The sequence below is a fragment of the Larus michahellis genome, chromosome 3 (assembly GCF_964199755.1).
Source record: "Larus michahellis chromosome 3, bLarMic1.1, whole genome shotgun sequence".
Classification (NCBI taxonomy): Eukaryota; Metazoa; Chordata; class Aves; order Charadriiformes; family Laridae; genus Larus; species Larus michahellis.
The window spans coordinates 79,855,060-79,875,590 of NC_133898.1; the positions used below are offsets into that span (position 1 = coordinate 79,855,060).

The 20,531-nt window shown below is 41.5% G+C and overlaps 1 protein-coding gene across 1 annotated transcript in view; it reads left to right on the top strand.

The window, feature by feature from the left end:
- Nucleotides 1-1,705: 1,705 nt before the first annotated feature.
- The window catches only part of LAMA4 (laminin subunit alpha 4), a 105,148-nt gene continuing 86,322 nt past the window's right edge, over nt 1,706-20,531 (top strand). The window contains exon 1 of the mRNA XM_074580923.1: nt 1,706-2,370. Within this exon, the coding sequence (XP_074437024.1) occupies nt 2,170-2,370 (201 nt within the window). The 5' untranslated portion in view covers nt 1,706-2,169. The remainder of the gene's footprint in view (nt 2,371-20,531) is intronic.

A 20,531-nucleotide genomic window follows, 5' to 3' on the forward strand; every position in this document is an offset into this window, starting at 1 on the left:
GTACTGTGGGCATCCACTGTCGAGCCAGCTGGACCGGCTCAGGGCACCCTGCAGCTGCTGCCCCTCGAATGCTGCTACTGGTTCCCAATACAACTGCTTAGTTAAGCCCAATTGTGCAAACACGTAAGCCCTGAACTCTTCAAAGTCATTACGTTACTTATATGCACCACTGCAAGATCTTGACCTAAATTAAGTAGCATGAATACACTGTTCAACTTCCTTTCACCATCCCTGCAATAAGAAGACTTTAAAAAAAAATCTAAATTGTCAGGGTTTAATAATTCAATTCATTTTAATTCCTTGAATTAATTAAATTGTCAAAACTACGAATAGCTCAACATAATGACAAATACCTACCACAGGTCTCCAATTCCTCTTACATATTGATACTTCTTGTGACATACTCCCAGTCCTAAACTGTACCCAAACCAAGTCACTGGGCAGATGAAAAGACACAAAAAACCCCTTATACACTCTGGAAATGACCTTTTGGAAAGGAGCTCTTTTAAAGAGTCTTCTATTCCGAAATTTTATTTACTGAAATTCTCCCAAAATGTTCTGGAAGGAATCTTGTTCTTCATTGTTGCAATGTGATCCAGAAAAAAAAAATAATCAGTTGTAGAAAAACAGTGCTACACCTTATTTTTGTTCCACTCTAATTAGAAGTCTTGTTCTCCAGAGCCAAAACCATAACAGCAAATGAGTTCCTAGAAAAACTAAAGCTCCCTATATGACATCTGTACAGCATTTATGGGCCCAAAGCTGCGCCTATAGGTGTCTAGGAGTTAACAGATCACCAGACACTTTATTTTACCCTTAATCCTCTACTGACTGCTTCCTTGGTTCATAATATCTTCAATCAGATAGGAAATGGAGGAGGGAGGGAAGGAGGAAGAAAGAAGGAATCCGCTCCCAGAATGAAGCTTGATAAGCTAATTTATGTTAAGAATCAAGAATGAAGTCTGACAGGCCAATGGTGCTACAAACCCCTGCACACAGGATAGCTGAGGGATGAGGTGCTGACCACTTGGCTGGAATGGTGAACACTAGTATAATTATACCCTGACTTTGTCCCAAAACCTAGCAAGGGTTACAGCGTTGTCTTTTTGAGATTATAGTCATAAAATTAAGTCAGCTGTGGGCAATATATTCAGCTCGCTTTCATACACACACTGCAAGCCTTGTTACCAGGACCTCACAAAGCATCTCTTGAAAAAGGAATACAAGATGCTCTTTGTAAATAAAAGTTCATGAGTCTGAGTAATGAAGTCATTTTCCAAAATCGCAGTGAACGATATTCTTTTTCACGAGCCGACGAGAAGCTGAGAGGTGGGCTTGAGGAAAAAGATCTGAATGAAGCATGTTAGAGAAGCCACTTAGCCCTATTAGCCCATGGCACAGCCAGGCAGGCTCCCTCCTCCTCCTCCTCCTTCTCCTCCCGCCCACAGCTTCCCCTCCCCCATGCCAAAAGAAAAGGTTGGTCTAGTGGGTTTTTTTAATAAATTTGGCACCTTTCTGCCTTCCACTGAATAAACTGGAGATGTTAAAAAAAAAAAGCCAGTCACGAGAGTCAATGTTTCATGTGGAGCAGTTGGATGGAGTTGTGGGGGGGTGGTGTGGGGGGCGGAAAGGGTGACCTCACTTTCTGAATGGCAAAGTTTGAGTGGGAGGGTCTCGACACGAAAGGTAAAAAAGGGAATGATGTGAACACGTGAAGGAAGCCAGAGCACCGAGCAGAGCGTCAGTCTGTATCCTGACAGGGGGAGATAAGGTGGCTGGGGAGCCAGCGGTGCTTTCCTGGAATACAATCTCTGTTTGACACTCTCTGCTTAAGCACTGCCCATCTGTATGTTATTGAGCTGGAGCCTCTGGGGAAAAAGAGGAGCCACAGGCACAGAGACTGAACGAGGGAGGCAGCAAAAGCGCTTTTCTTCCCTTCTTTTCCTTTTTTTTTTCTTTTTTTCTTTTTTTTTTCTTTTTTTTTCTTTTTTTTTTTTTCTTTTAAATCAGGATCTGGTTAGACTGCCTTGAAGTGCCACATCTGGAAACTGAATGCTGAAAGAAAGTTAAAATAACTGAGGCACCACTAAGCCAAGGGGGGCTGATTGCAGAAGAGGGTAAACAATTACTGAGACGCTAGAAGACCACTGCTGGATGTAAGGGGAGGAAATGGCTTTGATCTCCGCCTGGCCCCTTGTTTCTCCTATATTATTATTTTTGAGATGCTTCTCCTCCAGCGCAGCCTCGAGTGAGGGAGGCGTTTTTCAGTTTGACTTTGAAGGTAGCTCAGCGGTCAGCGCGCAAGAAGCCACTGTTATCAGAGGGCAGCAGCAGGCAGTAGCTACTGGAAGTTGGGTGCCTTTTGCTGAGGTACAGTAACTCCCTTCTCTCTCTAGTGTCTGCGCTTTTCTGCTTTCATCTGTCTGTGTTGAAGCTCCCATCTGGTTAACGTTAGCTTAATCATTCGATCCTTAAAGTGATACTGGAGGATTTTTTTTTTTTTGGGGGGGGGGTCTGCAACATTGCATTTTGGGACTGGAGAGATACAGTTCAGACTTCAAAATGTACACATGCCCTGCCTGCTGTGAGCAGACAGCTGCTGTACTTTGCAGTGAGGCTGGCTTAGCACGTCTCTGACTTTCCTGCCAACATAACTAAACAGGCCTGTCCAAACAGAGCTATTTTACAAGGGTTAATTGTCACAACACTTTTCTGCTTGCCTTGTTGTAGTTCCTGCAATTGTAATTCACTTAAACTTCCAGAAAGAGTCTGTCTTTTGGTGGCAAACACTGTATTGTATAAGTTTTTGCTTTTGCCTCTGAATGCCACAATCTGAAGTTCCTTTTCGCGATGAGAGTGGGGATAATAAATTAAACACGTGTAGGAAACAGCCTGCAGAGAAAACACCTGCAGAGATTTTAAGACTTCCAAAAAGCATGAGGTTGGGACTAGTGACAAATGAAATTAGAGAGATCTGAGAAGCAATTTGATGGTGGAAAATTTTCCAGCAACCCCTGTGTTTTGCGATTGGTTGATATTCCTATTCTAGGAAGGCTGTGACGGGAATGGACTACTCAAAAATACAGCTTAAGAAAACAATAAATTACTCCAGCATACACTGGGAGAGGGGGACAGTAACGTCTCATGCGTGGGAGACGCAAAGTAGGAGGCAAATTGAGTTACATAAGGTCATGGGAAGGGAAAGAGTAGTTCTTCTAGCATAACATCCAAAACTGAGGTGAGATTAGCACGGCCGTGTCACTGTGACAATATCAAGATCACAATCTCTGATACCACAAGGCTAATTTTCCCCCTACGCTCCAATTGCCGGAACTAACGGCCATGCACAAGCCCTTCGGCCAGTCGGGGTTACCGTGGGGCTGGGCAGAGCTGGTTCCCCCACTGCAGTGGCTCCAAGCAGCTGGGCAGCCTTGGGAAATGCCTGCCCACCCTGCCAGGGACTCAGCACGAAACATGACCTGTGTGAGAAAACTGAAGGCTAAACCCTGCTCTGCTCGGCACAGGGGCTCTCGGGAGCCATCCCAGGCTTGGACAGGCTCCATGACGTGGGATGTCTTCTCCCCTGGCCTGGGATCAGCCCTGGGAAGATGCATTGCCACCTGTTGCTTACAACATGGAAAGTCCCTCAATTAAATGCCTGATTTAAGAGACGGATGAGTTTTGTAGCTGCTTTTCATAGAATAATCAGCATAAGTGATAGGTAGCCTTTCTCGATATGATTATGTAGCATGGTTTTCCCAAAGATAGAGTTCACATTGCTTCACTTTAGTATACTAGACTTTACCTTGGGAAAATGCTGTGAGATATATTGGACACTGCAGAGGAATGACACTTTAGTCTCCTTTACCTATTTCAGTCCTCTCTAAAATTTCATTTGTACACTCCAATCTAATAGACTCAGTAACCGGTGTTTGCTCCAGCTGTTTACTTGAGCCCCTGGAATGGCAGCATTTAGACTCTGGATCCCACGTTATGAATGAATGATGCTGCCTGCTATCGCCATGCCAAGGCCCTAGGCTGCAGGATGTTATGGTTTCATGAGGAGAGTGCCAGGATTTCAAGCCCCTTTGCTAGCTGTAGATTCACCTTACTAATGCATTTCAAGGCTCACCTCCATGGCAATTTCCAAGGAAGCTCAGTAAGATGCTCTTTTGGGATAGGGCTGATGGCTCTGTAACAGTGAGAACCTGCTTACCCATTGATCCACGCAAGTAGCTGGTAACAGGAGCTGGCGAACTGGCTCTAAGTCTGGAGGTTGATGTAGAGGCCAGAGAGCGATGGTTTGGTAGTCTCTCAGCCGAGGAAGGAACATGTCCCTTGGTCCTGAGAGAGTTTCCCCCTCCCACAGCCCACCTCCCCTCCCTCAGCCCGGGAACAGGGTTTATCCCAGGAGGTTTGAATTAGCCTCTTTCGATGACCAAGTTCTTAACCCACAGCTCACGGTGAACCACAGAGTAAATTCCCTTACACAGCGCGGTTTGACTCAGCTCCTTCGTCTAAATATTGACTCAGGCCTAAAGCTCTCCCAAACAGACAGAGGCTGTTAGTCACATTGAATAGTGCCAAATTATACAAAGGGGGCAGATTTACAAGGCAGAGTTACAGAGCCACAGATGGGGCTCCGTGGTGGACTGTGGTGCCAGTCAACCACAATGTGAAACATGCCGCTGTAAAGCCAGAGCACAGATCGGGGCAGACAGAAATCATGATGTTTCCATGTGTGGGGCAGGTGCTGGTCAGCCTTTGCCCCACACATGATTCTGCTCTACACAACATCTTCAGAAATCTGCAAGGTTTGAAACTGTGCTGGTAGGAGTTTCCAAGCTATAACTGGTGGGATGCTCTTAAATCTTGGTAAGAGTTTGGTAGAATTATTGAATAACAGGAGACCCCAATTAATGTAAATACATATTAGTGAACATTTCTCAGTTTTCCACTCCTCTTCCTTTCCCATGTTTGGCAACCTTAAACTCAGTGGAACAGGGATAAGGGGTTTAAAAATTAAGAATTAATGTTAATGTGTAGCTTTTCTGTGCCTTGGATTTGAATGAAAGCCTCTTGAAGGCAGAAAGAACAGGAATAACTACATTTGCAATGCTATGCTAATACACTGTACCCACTCACAGAGCAGATCATGGGCTTGAGTCAGACCTCGGCAACATCTAGTATCTTGGTGCCCTAGTTGTTAAACAATATGAGATCCAACACACCTAAATTAGGCACATAAACTGTGCCTAAACTTTTTCAATCCAAATCAGGCACCGTCTTCAAGTATAAACCCAAATTCCCCATACAGTACTGGAGACACCAGGTTTTCTAAACCTCTAATTCCTAGCTGTCTTCCCTGGAGGCCCTCAAATGAGCCTCTTCCTCTGTAAGGACTGTGTTGGGTACTCACTTCAGGACAACTTTAGTAATCAGCTAAAGGCTGTGGCACAAAATGTAGATGTTTAAATTAAATGGACTAGATTCCACCCAATGAAATGTCATGTTACCTGCATAATGAGCACTCATAGTGACCATCGTGGAATAAGGTATCTAGCCCTCTGCCTCTGTTTCAAGAAGAATGTTTATAAATTGATGAAAATTATTCAGAAAAGTATCTTGAGAAGTTTTACAGTGTTAGGAGTTGGAAGATAGCTAAGAGACTCTACAATCCAATCTGCTCAGCTCAGAGGGAGTTTAAGAAAAAAATTTGAACTTATTGTGTAAGCACATACACATGCAAAAAAAAAATACGTTCACTAGTCTAACAAAAGAAGGTGTCATTATATGAAACAACTGGAAACTGAAGGTGACCCACTTCAGACTATAAGTTAGTTACAAATTTTAATTTCAAAGGTAATTAAGCACTGGAGACTTTAACCAGTTGTGTTGGACTGTCTATCAAGAGGCAGATCAATACAAAAACCATGCTCAAGTACTCAGTAGCTTGTGTGTGCTATTTAGGATGATTAAGTTCCTTCACCCAGAAAGACAATAAGGGGACATGGGGGAGATGTTACAGTGCCTAATCCTGATGCCTATGGGGAGACAGCGAGAAAGAGAAAGAGAGTGAGCACAAAGTGCTGGATCCAGCTCATCAGTATAACCCAACCGCAGTTGGCAGCATTAAGTCAGAGACTGATTTTTCCAAATAAGGATAAGGTTAAAATATTTTACAAGGAAGATTCATCGAGATGGAAGCAGAGGATTTAAACTGACAGACATATCAAATGAAAGCAAACAAGTGGCAAACATCAGAAATCTTTGTTCTGGGGTTCCACTCATTAGCTTGGACACAGCAGAAGAAAAGGGGGTGGTGAGACACCTCCAGTTTTGGTGAGGCACAGAGTTAAAACTGAAAACTAGAAGTAACTTCTGAGAACAGTTATATCCCACTGTCAAACACATGCCTAAAGTAAGAGGCAGGTCATACATTACCATTTGGGTTTGAAGCCTGCCACTGTCAACATCTGTGTTTGTAAATTCCACTGACATGGTGGCTTTAATTATATAGGCGTAGCCTTTGTTCCCCAGTAAGAAGAAAGTTCCTTACAGAGTCTAAGGTGAGAATAAACAATGGTACAAGACTTCAAATACTAGAGAGTATGGCAAATGATGTCCTGTGATTCACGTTGTGCAGTCACGCACTTTAATGCAAAATTAGTATAAGGTGACATCCAGAAAAAGACTCATTTCATTCTGCTGTAAATGACTACGTGAGGTCAAAAAAATAGCAAAGAGAGACCAGTACAGGAGACAAGTATGGGAAGGATTAGTGAAAGAAAGGGCAGACAGACATACTATGGAGATGCTTGCCAAGCAAGAAAAGGTAATTTCAAATGTCCTCTGTGGAAAGAAGTGAAGCAAATAGTGGGAAAGGAAGCAAACTCAAGCAGGAAGAAGAAAAAGGAGAGGAAAAAATTAGAGCAAGCATGAGATAATCAAAAGCCCTAAGAGTAAAGAAAAAAAACCAAAATAGTTGGGATGGGGCAGGAAGCCAATTCCCAGAGTGAAGGCAGGCATGATATTGTTGGACAGATGGAAGAGGAAAACTGTTTCCAGCATCAGTGTTTTTGGCTCAGAGGAAAGGCAGAAAGGCAAAAGAAGTCCTTTAAAGGAAACAATTATCATAGTCAAGGCAAAATTAGCCATTTACTGTAAGAGATATTAAGAGGCAGAAGTTATCTGTTGGAGCTTGCATGTTAAAGTGACGTGTTTGACAATCATTTTTTATCATCTGACTTCTACCAGCAGATGCTGATCTAAATTTTCAGAAGCAATAGAGAGTATTTGAGGTGCTTTCTTTCTGGTTCTGTAAAGCCATAAGCAGTAATTAGCACAGGACCTGTGACAAACTCACCTCTCTAAAATGGTTCACATTAATTATATAAAAAGAGAGTAATCATAAGTCCCAGCCACTTGTTAACAAAGACTCAAACTATCACCGAATCACCTTTGCCCCTTCACCCATAAAGGCTGGAAGAGAAATTCTTGCAGACTGTTTAGAGAAACCACAATTTGATCCTTACTTGTGGCATTAATCTGTTCAAAACAAACTAGCACTAAAAGAAGAAGCAGAAGACCTAATCCTGAGGTGTGAGCCAAAAAGGGTTTTAGCTTGACAGAAACCTTTATATTCTTTTAAGCTAATGGGAACTGCATCTACCTTTAAAAAGGCAGATCTTTAAATGAATTCATTGCAGACCCTTGAGGTTATGTTAGGTTAACTCCCATAATGGGCAATTTGGATTTCTAGCTGCTGTTTTTTTCTGGTACAACAAGGTTATGTTCTGAGAACGTCTATTAGTGGGGAGGAAGTTTTACTGCAGATGTTTGTGATTCCAGCTTAAGTTTCTCATCAAAGTTTTAATGAAAATCAGCTGCTTGGAGTCGAGCCACCAGACCCCAAACTTTTTAAATCATAGGAAGCTGAAGCAAATGGAAGCACAGGACAGAGCAGATGGATAGTGGGAAATGTTCTCCATTTCAAGAAGGTGCATAAAGCACCCGCCATAACAATGCAATTTAAACCCCACTGCAGTGAGTTCCCACAAAGTTTTGGGCAAGTACCAGCAAAGTGCCCCAAAGGTTATTCAGGGCTGTGAAAACCAATAAAAAGCATTTCATGCCCACTCTTATTCATGACATGGGAAGCAAGGAAGGAATTAGAAGTCCGTTTTTTCGAGGAAGCATGAGAAGCAGTAAAAGAATTGGTTTCTGAAGGAGAACTTGTCCTGATTTAAACTGATAACAATTAGAGCTCCTAGTGTTCAAGAGATGTGTAAAATAGGTCTAGTTTCTGCGTAATATTTAACCAGACACTGATAATTTACAATTTGCTTCTGGACTTAGGTTTCAAACACCAGACACACTTGGTTTTTATATTTTAATTGGTCCTCTTGAATGTTTGGATCCGATCCCAGTTCATTTTCAGACACCACCATGAGCTGGGGATGTTTGGGTTATGCATCCTAATGCAAGATTCAACAATTGCTGAATAGTGCTGTATACAAAGCTGTTAGAGCTCCATAGTTTTTGAAATCTAATTCTTTGTCGTTAAATGATCTCAAAGAGGTTTTCCTAACCATCAGTCAGGATATGCAGTGTGTAGTGTGCATTTGGCAATGCAGACAGAGAGGGACTAAAATGCACTAAATATGAGCTGGCTTTGTCATTGCTGTTTAGCTGTATTGTGCAATTCTTTAGATGGTTATTTTCTTAAAATAAGTACTTCAGCAATATTAGAACTTCTTTTTTTCTTTTAAGACAAACCAGCAAGAAACAGTGATAAAACACCAGCATTCAAGAGTTATTACAATACCTATTATGACCCAAAGAATAATAGAGGGTGGTGGAAAATATTTTAGAAATTACTATTCCAAGTTTACAAGACTGTAAGAAGTAAAATGTTATTTTTTTTAAGTCATGACATATGGAAGCCAGGGAGCATGGGAAGAACTCACACACTTGGTTAATTTGAAACATAATTTAATAATTACTGAATAAAAAGACTCTACCTGCATGAACACCTTCCAATATGATCTGTAAAAATAGCCATTTTAGCTGAAACTGTGAGGATCTGAATCATTGTTTGACTCTGTTTTCACAAAAAAATGAATAAAAATGAACTCATTCAACCTTTCACCATTGGTGTCAAGTGGAAGAAAAAGCACACAGAACCAGCAGCTAAACCAGATCATTTCTGGGCTGTATTGTACCCTGTTACCACCCTACAATGCATCCTGCTGCTGTTGCATGAAAGACCTTCTGAGCAGCAAGAGATGAGAAGACTTCTGTTCTGCCAAGGCTAATGCAAGGCCAACATGTCCTAGGGTTTCCCACTGTGGTTTTCCACCTTGGAGTCTGGATGATAGCCCGAGGAGAACTACAGAGAGCCTGCCGTTCGTGAGTCCCTTATGCTGTGCTTCCCGATCTCCTGGCTCCAGGGACCCTTCCTCAAAAGCGCTCTGTGGAAGCAAGCATTTGTCCAGAGAAAATCTGCTCTAGTATCCAAACAAAAAAAAAAGAGCTGTCAGGGCAAAACACTGCAGAGGCCTCCCTACCCCACCTATTCAAATTCTACATACCAAGGTGCCCCAGAGAAGCCACCACAGCCTGGCCCATTGAGAGTTGGCAAGGTCTCCAGAGCACCGGTACCTGGCACTGATCCACTCAAGGGGGGGAGGTGGGCAAGTGTTGAAGGCCTAGACATGGTTTAAGGTCCACAGGGCTTTTGTGTGCCATACTCAGCTTTTTGCAGGTTTGTGGTTTTCTGTGGCTCCCTACTTCCCATCAATGGGGAGGATTGCCTGCAGAGGCTCTACATCATCACTAAAGTACCAGCTAACTACTTTCAAGTCAGCTGGAAGCAGAGGTTTGAGCAAGGGATTTTTGTGAGGCATGAGGAAAGAGACTGGATGGGGCTTTCTTCTCGATGCATCTACTCTTTGCCCTCTTGAGCCAACAAGAAACTAATTTCTTCATCATCACACCATGCCTGTGATGAAAAAAGCCACGGACCGAGAGGCAGTGAGAGATCAGGGCAGGTTATCCCTTCTCCTGAGACCTGGGCTTTCCTCTCTCCTTTCAGAGCAGAGCCTCTGCCCACCTCCATGCTGGATGTTACAGATTGTAGTACAAATTTAACTATGCTGAGCTGTTTCCCTTCCTTTCCTCGCATTTGCAAAGCACTGGCACTATCAAGGGGGAACAGCTCAGAAACATGGCACCTTCCCATCAGCCATACCTAATAACTGCCTATTTTTTCCACAGTTGGGCCACCCTTGGGATGAAGTGATGGATGAAAGCTATTTCTCTTGATCTTTCAAGTTTTTCACACTGTGACTTGTGTTTCATGCTAAAAGGCTTTTAAATTGATGCCTTGGCTATAGGTCAAGTAGATCATTGTATGTCCCCATTGCAATTTCAACATGTCAAAGATTTGCAAAATCAAACCAGCAAATACTAAAAATCTGGTGTGTGAGGAAATTGCTCCAAAAGAAAAATCAAAGGAGCTTCGGATTTATCCTCTCAGTTTTAACTGTCCCACGAGCACTGTTGCACCTACTTTAAAGGCCACTTTTATTTTTTTAACCCTTGACAATTTTTGTCTCTATCTGGAAATCTCTCACGGAGATTGAGTTTGTCAGCTTATTATGTCTCACTTATCTGGGGGACTCAAGAGGAAAAAGTATGACTCAGAACCCATATCTCATGTGAAAGTTTTATGGGGACTGGGTGGAGGGTGGTTAACGAGGAAACAATGCAAAATTATTTATCCCTTTTCCTGTAAATTGCCCTCCTTGTAAAAATTTGGCATTTTGTTTGAAAAAGGGAAATCAAATAGCTACCTTTCCAACTGCAGATTTTCTTTTTCTAACAGCGAGCATCTAAGAGTAAGTATTTTACTTAGTGTCTGTAGTAATAAGTACATTAGAGCAGAGGCTGGTATTAATCTCTAATCCTTAGCCAGCTTGCAGACAGCTAAAACATTTTAGCCCTCCCCCTTTTTGGAGAGGAATGCCTTTTAAGCAGAGGCTTTGTCTTTCCCACTGTATATGGAAAAAATGACTATGCACTTCTATGGAGAATGCCTAGCTGAGAAATGTTTATGTTGGATCCAACCCCATCTCTGTTGCTGAATGGCATTTTGTTTTCCACTTGGACTGGGGAAGGGGTAACAGTCTGGAAACATTTTCAACACAGGAAATTTTTTAAAAATTAAATACAATTACTTAGTCAAGGTAATAGGTCCTGTTGTTGCTCTGCGTAAAGCCATCTGGCTTTCAGCTATTGCTTTTTTTTTTGCGGGAGTCACCGTTATTCTGCCACTGCTACAATGGAGACGTGCACAAGTCCACTCAAGGAACAAGAATGCAGATGACAGTGGACAGAGAAAGGAGGGTTCCTTGTCATTTTTGTCTGCTGCCCATGCCCTGCTTTGCCTATTGGTTTGGGGATTACCCATGTACCATTAGCCATATGCACTCTCCCTCCGACTCCTAACTCTACTATGCAACAGGGAGAAACAGAGGTAACTTTTGTCCTGTATCTCCCCCATCAGCAGGATTTTACCTAGAATTGGAGCAACAAGTTTCAGTCTTGCTAGTTTTAGTTTTAGCAGTCTCTGAGCTCTTTGTCTAAAACTTCAGGAAGGCGGTTTCCATCAGCATCATAATCTGTTCTTTATTATCATCACAAATAAACTGCTATTTTGAAAGGAAATTTTGGTAGCTCCTCAAGTGATACATAAATATTGCCAATTGTCATGGATAATTCAGCAAGTGAAGTTTTAAAATTAGGCTGTTATTAAATTAGGGTGTTGTCCCATCTCAGTCAAGGCAATCACAATCTTTTTCAGAAAATTCTGAGGACCGTTCAACCCCTTTGTATATATAAATGATGGAAATCTTATGGTGTTAAGTTGTTGCTTAACACAGCAACAGTTGGAAAACCAGATTAAATTCTGTCATCAGATATATTCTTTAGCAGCGGCAGAGTGGCTGGACACAGTGTGCATGGCTCCAGACCAGCTATAGCCCTGTGCCCCCAGGTGAGAGCATCACTGGGGGTGATAATATTGAGATCCACGCACAGAAAGGACACTAGTAACAGAAAATAAGGCTTCATTTGTTTCATCACTCATTGAACAGTTCATTTACTGAAAAATATTACAGATTCAAAACCAGTGTCACTGATTTATTTATTTTATGTTTGAAGATTCCAATTACTGAGCTTCACCAAAACACACCACTGCAGCTTTAATGAGCATTTTGTATCACTTACTTACCTAGATAACCCCATTATTATATTAATTTGCCCAGATCTATGGAAAATGCACCCAGTGAGACTTTAATTGTCATTGAATCTACCTATCTCAGAATTTCATTTAAAAAATAAGAACATGCAACAATATTGAAGGTTTTCACTGAATGACTATTTCAGCAAGGAGTTTGATTTTACATTTGCAAGCTAAATAACAAAACAGAAAGCTTGTTATTGTGTAATTGACATAATTGCTTCAGTTTTTAATCACATTAAGTGCAATTAGAACTGAGATACCTGTGAAGATAAGTGGATAAAAAAAGATTACCAGCATTGTGCCCAAAGCTCTTCACCAACTTCTGGTTAATTCCTAATTTGCAACATCAGTGGAGCACTGGAAGTAATAAATATTTCACAGTTAACAATGTCAGAAATTTAAGAGAACAACACAGGAATTTAATGTACTACACTAGCGTACTTATTATAAAACTATCATGAATATTGATTTGGAGACTAAAAATGTGTTCCTCTCAGAAATGTTTACAATTTTAAAAATAAATTTGAAATTGCAAATGGCCAATTTGCATGAGGTTTCTGCCCTTGAAATGGTAAATACTATAGAGTGGCTTTTTGCATGCAGACAGTTCTCTAACAGCTGTAGTGTCCTATTAAATGGGGCAATTAACTGTCTAGCTATGATGTCACACACCAAATTAATTTCTCCAGTAATAATAGTTAGAATGTGACCTTTCTAGTTCAGAAGAATTTGATACTGTAGACCAGAGGTAATGAAGGCTTATAGAAATTATAAATAGAGCTTGGAGGCCTAAGGGGAAGCTGGTGAGCAAGCTTGTTTGTTTTTAATTCCCTAGGTTTGTGAGGCTTCAAAGCTCAGATAAATTTAGCAAAAATTGATGGAGAAGAAATAAAATTGCAGGGCAGATGTCTGCTTTTTTTTGCATGTTGTGGAGTACCTCACAGTGTAGAGCAGGACTTCTGTCCGTCTCTCTTTACGATGACTTTGATGGTAGAGCATGTCTGGCCAACAGGTTCGTTCTCCAGAGAAAGACAAAGATCCCTCTGAAACATCACTTCACAGGAATTTATAGGTTCAACCAGAAAGGTAGTCTTGAATTTGCGATTACTCAAGGCCTGGGAATTTGAAATCCATTTATTTCTTCAAATGATAACTTAAGCTGAAGTGAAGTATGACAGCTCTTGGAAAAGGCACCACCAGGGCATTTTATTTTTAAAATTAGTTATAGTTTAACTCAGTGGGCGGAAGAACCCACAGCAACCTCTTCCACAGCCAAGACCTGGTCTGGGAAGATGCATGTAGCAAATGAAGAGAAATGAACAGGGGAGGTTAAAAGGGTAAGTTATCAGCAGAAATAATGTTATTTGTACCTTCAGTAAGAGCTCCGGCTCTTCATTTGTTTTTTCAAGAAGAGGAAAATGTTTTAATCATTTTATCTAACAAAAAAAAATGCCCTGAAAGACATTTTAACAAAAACAATTTCTATATCAAATAATTTTTCCATATTTATATTTCCTTCCTCTTATGAATTGAAGAAAACAGATTTTCCTTAATTATCTTAAAAGCTCTCTACAAAGTTAGTTTCAACTTTTCATGTGAAATTTTAACACTGAAATGCAATTCTTTTTTTTTCTCCCTACCCTCTTTGACTAATTCTTTTCATATATCTGGTATGCTTTGGCAGTAAATCCTTGCAGGTCACTCATAAAAATTGCCCTCAAATACCAGATTGTGGTCTATCCCTTAGAAAGGATGGAGAAAAAAAACGGGAATGACGGCACAGTGCCAAGCAGTGCTGTGTAAATATGCAAATGGCTTTAAAGTATGGCTGTTTAGCTGGAAGCCAAAAAAGTTCTTTCAGCACTGGATTAAAAAAACTGGAAGTTTTGGGTCCAGCAACAGCTTTATATTCATTGCAGGCATCTGAAACAAGCAAATCACAACTACCAGAAATGTCTGCCTCTGTGGGGATATTCATTATTCCTAGTGGTTCTGACTAGTTCTCTTAAAAGACATGAAGTTGTTGACTTGTGTCACTGCTGCGGATTACATTGGGTACATCTGGAACACTATAATCTGGGATTACATTGTGTACACCACTGCTATAGGTTACATCATTGGGTACATCTGGGCATGGTTCCAGGCATCCAGCTCTAGGTAGCCATGTTTGAGCAGGGGGGTTGGACCAGGTGACCTCCAGAGGTCCCTTCCAACCTCAACTATTCCGTGATTCTGTGTGACCATGGTCATTATTCCACTTTACAGATGGAGAAACTGAGTGAAAAAATAATGTTCATGGTCACACAAGAGATCAGCGAAAGAATGTGTTTTCCTGAGTCCCAATATTGTTATGAATGTAGTTAGGGACAGAAGAGCTCAGGCATAGAAACAAGGTGGTGATCTGTCCAGGGAGAAGGAATATTTTTCCTTACGTTAATTTCAAACAACACAATGAAGCCATTGCTGTGAAGATGTTAGTAGATTAGAGGTGAAGGGTATGTCATGAAGTGGGTGAGTGACTAGAACCAGGTGCAGGGAAAGGCAAAGTGTAAAAGAGGAGTAGGAGGACAAATGGAAAGGAGGACAGGGAGGACACCAGCATGAGTAGAGAACAAGGCAGCAGCAGAAGGGCTGTGGGAGCCAATGGGGGGCAGGTGGAGATCCACAGCCCATAAAGCCCATAAGCGTAATGTTCAGATGCTCCATTAATAGAAACAGCCCAAGAGAAGTACCGAGGCCTCCCCCAAGAAGGGCCAATGAGCGGCCATCTCATCTGGTTGGCATTTACTGTAAGACTGTTTAAATGACATTCAAGCCTCATTGCCAACAAGAGAGATATATAATATAGACAAGACTAAAAGGTAACCTATAAATAAAGACTAGAGTGAACGTCTGCTATAAATATAAACTGAGGAGCCATGGATTTAATCAATGCCTCACTATACATAAACAGAGCTATTGGAACATGCTGTCTGCAGCAAACCCTTTATTGCTACAAGTACTCACTACGCTTTTGAGGAAACTGTAACTACACAAATCTCTATCCATATGATTATTCTTTCTCCTTTGGCAAATTCAAATTTTAGAGACGCAAGAGTTAGAAGAAATGGATAAAAAATTATTTGCAACTATATAGTTATATTGTAAAAAAGGGGCAGGGACATGAACGACTGTTAGGACAATACCAGAGCTATCAATAAGTACTTGTTTATGAAGAGCCCAAGGACACCTTCTAGAAATATTTTTCTCTCTCTTGCCTCAAAAAATCAGAACAAAAGCAGAAAGAATTTAATTAGACAAATTTTACCCCAAGTCATACACTTTACATAGGATCCATCAGATCCTTTGTCCACATGGCCTACCATAGTTAGATCAAATGTAGTTGTAGAGATGGATCCTTTTGGCATGTTGGAGGAGTAAAATAATCAGTGTTTAAATACAGCTATCTGTTATCTCACCCATTTCAGCTGTCGAGAGACAGAGACCACCCTCTCTGCCATAGAAGGTATTATGGTAAAAAATGCAAAGAATTGCTCTGCATTTCTTGGTTACACATTGTTGGCGATCTTGTGAACAGTCTAGTGATCATGTGGGGAACAGATGAGGATAAAAGCTGTGAGGAAGAGTAGCAATGCCAATTAATATTCAAAGCAGCAAATAATATTAAAAGCACTGTTTTAATGCAGTTATCAGTGACTGTCTTATGCATTTAGGAAACATTAATCAGGAGTCTGATCGTACAGAGGCATTTGGCAGCATGTGATGCTGGGTTCAGTGATTTGTTATCTCCTAGTTATGAAATGTAGCAAGACAGTCTTTCATGGTTAGCTATGCCGAACAGGAAAGGCAGATTATGGGCTGATACACGCTTCTCAGCTATCTTACATGAGCTACTGTACCTGCAAAACATGTACTGTTTCCTGGGGACAGACAAAACCAGTATAGTTCTAACCTTTATCAGTCAAATTAATCCCAAGACTTACTTGACTGTGCTTCTCATCTGTAGTTAATATTTGGTACAAAAGCATTTCCAGCAAGAGCTGATGAGCCAGTGAGTTCCTCAACCACAAAAGTGGAAAAGTCTGGGTGGGGAGTATACCAGAGCATCACACGCTGCCTGAATGGGCAGAGCATTGGCTGGATAAGACATCAGATGGGGATAAAAGCTTTTGGCAGTTCATCCTCTGCCAGAAATAGGGCTTCGTCTCCACAACTTAAAGGCATGTCCATGTAGACCATTCAAACCAGAGCATTAATTAATAAACACCCTATTAGACTGGTAAACTCAGTCTCTGATGGACCCAGTGCAGCTGCCTATGCATTCAGAAAAGAGGGAAATACAACCAGGCATTTCTGTCTGCTGGCTCTACACAGCCAGTGCAGTTCATAGGTTTTTTAGTGAACATGCAAGTCCATCCAGTCCTCTGGCACCAAGGCAGCAACCAGCATGGCTGAGGCAACACCAGGGTCCTGCAGAGCAAATATAGTTTATCCTTTCCCCTCACTTAACCCTCATCCATTCCCATACACACACACACATGCTTTTGAGACCCCCTGTAGTCACAAGATACTCCTAAATACTATACATGCTGAATGCTCGAGCCAAAATGTAACCTCCAGCAGCTAAGCACCTTTTCCAGAGTCAGCAAAGTGCATGGTGGCTGTGCTCTCTTACAGAACTCCCAGGACTCCTGAGCATGCTGGTCACCTGCAGCATGTGCCGGCACCGAGCTGCAGTTGCACACAGTGCTTACCATAGGATTTTGTGCTGGATTTTGTGTTTTGGCAAAAATGGAGAGGGATTTCTCCTGCGGGTCACCAAAGGCAGGAAGGTCAGGACAGTGGGGCGCAGTGTTATTGCAGCTCTTTCTGTTTGCATAAAGTTTCACAGTAGACTGAAGAAGAACTAAATCTTTGTGTCTATGCTTATGAAAAACACATTTTTGACCTGAAGAATTTGAAACGTCTGTTACTGTGCTCCCAGGGAGCAAGAAATGACCAAAAGTCCATCAGTCTACAACTGGCAGTCTGGATTTTAAAAGTCCATGTTTAAATGTACTGGAAGTCAACTATGTCCTGAGCTGAAAAGCAGATGTAGAAGTCATGTTGGTGCCTTCACTACTTTCTTGCTGAATGAAACACCAGAAGCAGACTCATATATCTATCCAAGGTAAAGAAGATTGCTTTGTAGTTAATGCTTTCCAGGCATGATAAAAGACACACAATTTGTGCCTACCCAGCGTGGGTCTTAAGCTAGGATGTCTGTGGAGTCAAACACTTTGTTTCTTTACATTCCAGTTTGGCAAAGCAGTGTTTTTAGTGCAGCAAAAAGTGTGCGTTTTGGAGGGAACCAGAAGGTGTCCTTAGAATGGGGTCATGCTCCTTTCTGTGCTAGAGCTTAGCTTAGCTGCATAGTTATTTGGGGAGTTTTACTCAAGTCACTATCTCTGGAGATTGTCAAAGTCACTCACAGCATCAGAGCTCTTCTTCCCAGCTGTATCTACAGTGCTTAATTGCAGCTTGAGTCAGGAATGAACATGACAGGCAGGGATCAGTTTTGTTCTTTGTAAAATGGGATAATCTTGTATCTCACAAGCATGTGTTAGAACTAAAGCTTGCAGTGAGCACCAAGTATTTCGTATGACAATACAAAGTTTTAATAATTTCTTACAGATTTCTTTCCTAAATATCTTCTATGCTGCCCAAAGCCATCAAGTTGAAGTGGGACTGAACTACTGTCAGCAATAAAATTAATTTCCAGAGAGCAAATGTCCAGTGGCATTCTAAAACTCTTCCTAAGAATTATAGTTTTACCAGAGGTGCCAGCATATATACATGCTTTGTGCCCCCCAAAGAAGATAAGCATATCTCAGAGATGGGTCAAAAAGATTTTTTCTGCAGATTTTTGAATGCACAAGTATTCAGTGAGGAAGGTAGCATCGGTGCAGGGTAACTTGATACACCTCCTTTGGAGAGCTACCTGCAAATATCAGAGGAGACACTATCAGGACAAAGGGAAACATCCCGTGATTACACTCTGAACTGGCCAGAATCAGCCTAAACTTAAATGTAGAAACAGGATCGTTTGGGCCTGTCAGACATCAAGGTTTATCTGCTTTCTCTACCTGAAAGTACTGATTGGTGGCGCAGACTGTCAAGAGCTTTTGCCCTTCTCCAAAGGTACAGGGTGTCCAGCAGTTTGGCCAAATCTGTGGCATAGCAGCCATAACATGAACACTTCTACACAGCACAGCACACCTGACATGGGCAATAGGCTTCATCTCCGCAGACTTCGTATGCAGTAGAGAAGCCTACCCATGAACGAGCCCTGCAAGCCCCCCTTTGCAGTCAGTAAAGAGCAACAGGAACAGCTGACGTACTTTAGATGCATTTTAGTCTAGAAGGAATTAAACCATACAAAGGGTGTCTAGCTGGCTTCTTCCCATGTGGATGTCTCCATGTTGATGACTCCCAGCCTGCTGTGGTTTGGGCTTCCTACACACGCAGTCCCGCCGCCCAGCTGTGGAGGCTGCTGGCCAGGATGGCCCCGCACTAGCACGGCCACAGCTGTGTTAGCACAGCACTGCACCTGGGGCACGGAGGTCCTCTGGGGTCCAGCCTGGGACTGTCTTCATGTCTGACATAGACACGTCAGGTTGGGGCCTGCTGAATGCTGAAAATCTGGTGTGCTTTCTGTGAGCGCTTGGCTGGGGATTGAGTATTTCTGAACATGAGGACCCTATTGTAGGTGAGAAAGGAATCTCTTCAGAAAAGAGTCCTACCTATTCTGAGGAGACCAGAGAAATTGGAATTGTTTCAAAGTAGAGGACTGCTTTCTTAGAGTTGTTTCTCTAATGTTCTTATTTATTACCTAAATTAAAGTACTGGGAGATATTCAAGCAGGAAAACATCTTTATTTTTAGGAAGGGCAGTAGCTATTTATCTCAAGCTGGCCTAAGCAAACAATCTTCAAAAAGGCCTCAGAACGGTGGCTGCCAATTGCAAATACTTCTCATAAAAAAATAAACAAAAGCAAGCATGTTTGGGTAGGGTTTGGAAACGTCCCCAAGGAGCAAAGGGCTGTTGTTTCCATGGCAATGCCATGCACTTCCAGCAGACTGGTCTCTCTCTAAGATCCAGGTATTTAAAATGGGTGGAAGATGTTTAGAGTATTCATTCATCCCTGTATGGCAAAAGATGGAGTGCTTCAGGAATATAGTATTGAGTCCTAAACTTCTGTTTCGCTAAACCGTTCCTTGCAGAAAACCATTCAACCTTGATGGGAAACTGTCAAGAAGGGAAGAATCCATTGCTCCACTCAGTTTGTCTGATTGTTTTCATCAATGCATTAAAAACTTGGGCTTTATTTACTCGTGTCCTACTTTGACAGATGTCTATGGCTGATATGATGCCTGTTATATCAGAAAGAGGAGCAACATTTTTCTCTTTTCTTTTCTCTAGGCTCTGAGGAGAAGATTGATAATATTCAAGTAGAGTTTGTTTTCTTCTTCTTTTCTTTCACTCCGTAAGAGACCGTGAGGACTTTTGAGGGTCCCACAGTTCTGAAACCGTTGATCAATTGATGTCAAGAGATAAACATTATTATGCAAATAATTCACAATATGTCTCATGATTCTCCATAGATGTTTCGATTGAGAGATAGCCTATCACACCAGACTTCACAGTTCTCAGACTCTCTTAGGTATATATCTTCTGACAATATTTTTACCACCTTTACAGAACAGGTCAGACTGCAGAAATATGGAAACTTGAATGCACAAAAATCTTTTTAAAATGAAGTTATATGTCCAATGAGCTTGCTACATTATCAAGATAAAGCAGGTGAACAAGCTGTGGTATGTCAGCTTAGACAGAGATAACTATCTGTGTATGTTCTTGACCATCACTAGATGACAGGTAATGAGAATTAATTTAATTCTCTTCCACCAAAGTCTAAAAGAGCATGATCAGGAACAGTTACTATGACTTGGGTAGCGTACCAGAAATTATGCTACAGTCAGTTGTTTAGCCTCTTGGCATATGAAGAAGTTGTGTGTGACAACTGCCAGAAACTAAAAAAAGTGCACTTTTGTCTCCTGGCATCAAAAGTCACCCTTCTCCAAAAATACAGGTGTTTGTGACACAGAGCATAACTACTTTGCATTTTTGCAGGTAGATTTGGGATATTAGCTTAATTAAGTTAATTTTCATTTCATCACAAGCA